The 3,921-nt window shown below is 32.2% G+C and overlaps 1 protein-coding gene across 1 annotated transcript in view; it reads right to left on the bottom strand.

Annotated features, from left to right (window-relative positions):
* Positions 1–217, bottom strand: part of LOC111408574 (uncharacterized mitochondrial protein AtMg00810-like) — a 3,179-nt gene extending 2,962 nt beyond the window's left edge. The window contains exon 1 of the mRNA XM_023038320.1: positions 208–217. Coding sequence (XP_022894088.1) covers positions 208–217 — 10 coding nt within the window. The remainder of the gene's footprint in view (positions 1–207) is intronic.
* Positions 218–3,921: the final 3,704 nt, after the last annotated feature.

Here is a 3,921-nt window from a genome sequence, read left to right as displayed (position 1 = left end):
AAGCGGGCAAGAAGTGAAGAATTGTTGCTTGTAATAATGATATCATCAACATAAAGAAGTAAATAGATAATATCGGACTTTTGATGAAAGATAAATAGAGATGTGTCCGCACGGCTGCAAGAAAACCCAAGGTGAATAATAAAGGAGCTGAAGCGCTGAAACCAAGCACGAGGGGCTTGTTTGAGACTATAAAGAGCTTTCTTCAACTGGCAAACATGGTCTGGAAAGCGAGGATCAATATATCTTGGAGGCTATTCCATATAAACTTGATCAATAAGAGTACCATTGAGGAATGCATTTTTGACATCAAGTTGATGAAGGGGCCATTTTTGTGTAATAGCGAGAGAGAGTACAACCCGAACAGTAGTAGCCTTGATTACGGGACTAAAAGTATCAGTATAGTCAAGACCAGGGACTTGTGTATAACCTTTGGTAACAAGGCGGGCTTTAAGGCGCTCAACAGATCCATCAGGTAAGTATTTGGTTCGAAATACCCATTTGGAGCCCACTCTCTTATGTGACAACAAAAGTGCCATTTTTTTAAGCTCCAATCCGATTTCATATAAGCGGGCCAAGCATGTTGAATTGGACTTCCAGTTTCTTCGTGAGCTTGTTGTCGCGGGAAAACTTCATACACAATATGTCCTATCTCATCTACAAGTTGCTGATATCTTTACCAAGAGTGTTCCTCGACCTCTATTTGAGCTCTTTCGTTCCAAGCTCCATGTCCGATCAAATCCGACGTTGAGCTTGCGGGGGGGTGTTGGAAATAATACTGTGATTGAGGATATTACTCTTCAATCATAATCTTCCCATAGCATGCCAATGCCAATCACGTAATTGAAGGAGGTTAATTTACACGGTTTCCATTTCATTGTAAATTATTGATTTGTATTCCATTTATACTATCTTGTAAAGCTCTATATAATGCAATACGATACACCACTGAAATTAAGGTAGCTTTTTAATCATTCTTAGTAACCTCATTGGCATCATATAAATAGGAGAAAACATTCAAACCAAATATGGAGGATATTGTAAGCTGACTTTTGAGAGAAAACTAAGAGAATATATATTGAAAAATGAAGAATTCATCGCTTTGTTCCGAATTTGAAGGCGTCAATTGAAGATTTCTAGATTTTCTTCATAGTTTAATGATACGGGTAATGACTTTCTTTTATTTTTCTTGTATTTCTTATATTAATATGCTAGATTAAAATACTTTGTATTGGATAAATAATGAACCATATTGTTTGTTTATTTTAATTCACGACAATTAATTTGGTATTTCTTGATTGATTTTGCATCCTTATATTTGTTTATTTTAATTCAAGACAATTAATTTGGTATTTCTTGATTGATTTTGCATCCTTATTGAACTATTTGATTGTTTGATCACCAATTAGATAGTAAGTTAGTTGTTGTAGTGTGGGATACTCACAATTAGTCTAGAACGTGGAAAAATCAATATATGGACAATATGTATTAAGAATAATATCTATGGCATGTGCAATCACGTGTGATAAATTCTGTAAATCAATGCATGTTTTTCATATGAATTTTGACATAGAATATGATCGGATCGTGTTAAACATAAGTTTAATATATCTTAAAAATGAATATTGAATATAAGTAGATTATCGATTGTCTTAAATACATGAATTTACTAAATTATGAATTTACAAGTAATATAATGGAATGTTGAGTTCATAATATTGTCCAACAGATATTGAGTTAGTTCAATTTTACTTATCTTGACCTTAATCGAAATCAAAAAATAGTACGTGTTTTGTGATGGAAATTGTAGCTAAACTAAATTACGAATGCATTTATGACTTACTCAAATGAACTAAATGCATAGCAATAGGGAATTCACGATTTCAATACAAACATTCACATATTAGATAAATATTTTATTTTCTTTATTAGTTAAGGACTAGCCCCCGTTTGGCCCCCCTTTTTGGAAAATGAAAATGGTTGGAATAATTTTATTTTATTTTTTTGAAAAATGAGTGGTCAAAAAGAAAGAAAAATTTTCGATTTATGCGTAATATTATTTTATAAAAGATTGTGTGGTTGAAAATATGAGAGGGAAAATGAAATGTAATTTAATGAGATTCAAACATGGGGTTATTATAGAATACATACAAACCAACTCTTTTGATTTTTTATTATTTCGAATTTAATAAAATCTATTGAACTAGATATTAGTCTTATTCCTTGTTGGACGATAACTCTCTCATCACGATTATTACTTGTACAACAAACCCGTATGCTTGCGGGGTTATGTCAGAACACTTGGTACAGTGCATTCATTACTTTATATCTATATGTAAGAGATTATAAGAAGGTTGTTTAACACTTCTTGTTCGTATTAGTTGAAGACTTTAATTCGATGGACATGTTCCGATGGGGTAAGTCACTTTTTGACACGCTAAGATTCAAACTCAAAGAATGCATTTTATTGTCAAAATGTAAAACTAGAAATAAAAAAATCACATTACGCGGTTCATCATTCTCCTAGTAGAGAAATATCTAGCCTAACATGAAGAAAAGAAGAAAACACAAAGAAAAGGTCTATTGATAGCATTTCAAGTATAGATTTATGAGACGATTCCTAATCTCAATGGATATGTAGTTAGAATGATTTCAAGAGTGTACCTCCAAATAAAGAATTGGATGGCAGGGGACACCTCTCAGCTGCTAAGTTAGAAGGACCTAAATGCTTCTCCAACTCGAATTTAAAGATTTAAACATTATTACAATACAAATTTGCATGTCACATGTACATATTCATAAGTCATTGATCATAATGAATATTTCATGAACACATTTACACATGGTCTCATAGCAACATCTCATATCACATATTCATAACAATATTGTTTTAAATGTATACTTATGTATTATTACAACTCAACATTAGAATTGATACTTCGTATATTATCGTATTGCTAACATTATATTTTCAATATATTTGGAATGACAGATGAAAATATGTGACTTGGACTCGTTAAACATTGAAATGGCAATGCCAAACATGACTAAAGGGAAATTTATCTAACACATCCAACCAAAACTTCAACGTGGGGGGAAGAAAAAGAAGAATAGTATGGACAGATCAGTTCACCATGCTAGGACAAGTAGGAAGCTAGGATCCTCCATAAAACCATCTACATCCATGCTTATGATAATTGATGGTAAAGTTGGATACATCGATGTGCATGTGGACAATAATGATTTTGTTGACCTCTCTCCCAGATAGCAAGGAATATCATTCCACAGTAATTCTTCAAGTGGGAGGGTCAGTTTACCAATACAAGTAATCCGCATATACCAATTCAGCTGGACCTCCATCGAATGATATAAGTTGTTAGTTTAATACTAGGGTTGTATATAACATATCATTTCATATTGCTTATTGTAACATAATACTTCACATTTTCACATTAGCTCGTAGGTATGTATGTGTGCACATGTCATGGATCTATGTTTGTTATCAAGTGCACACAAGCACCCAAAGTAATAGACAACTAATATGCCCTTGTTTGATCCCCATTCTGTTTGATAAGAATGAATTTTTGAATAGTATATTGATGAAAAATGTGTGATTAAAAAATAAGGAAAATTTTTGAATTTACGTGTAATATTATTTTATTGAAAAATGTGTGGTTGAAACGATGTCAAAACACTGTTTAAAATATATTTTTTCAAAGAATGAGAATCAGATAGGGCTTGTATATATTATTTTCACCCAAATCAATCACACAAAAATGTAAAGTCTACAGAAACGTCGATGAAAGTTGTGAAGATCATACCATCCCCAAACTTATACAAAACATTGTTCTCAATGTTGATACAACATAAGTTAGTTAAAGACAAAATTGAAAGACAAAGACAAAACAGACATTAAAGGTGGAG

Source organism: Olea europaea, chromosome 13 (genome assembly GCF_002742605.1).
Source record: "Olea europaea var. sylvestris chromosome 13, O_europaea_v1, whole genome shotgun sequence".
NCBI lineage: Eukaryota > Viridiplantae > Streptophyta > Magnoliopsida > Lamiales > Oleaceae > Olea > Olea europaea.
This window is presented reverse-complemented; position numbering and strand designations above follow the sequence as displayed.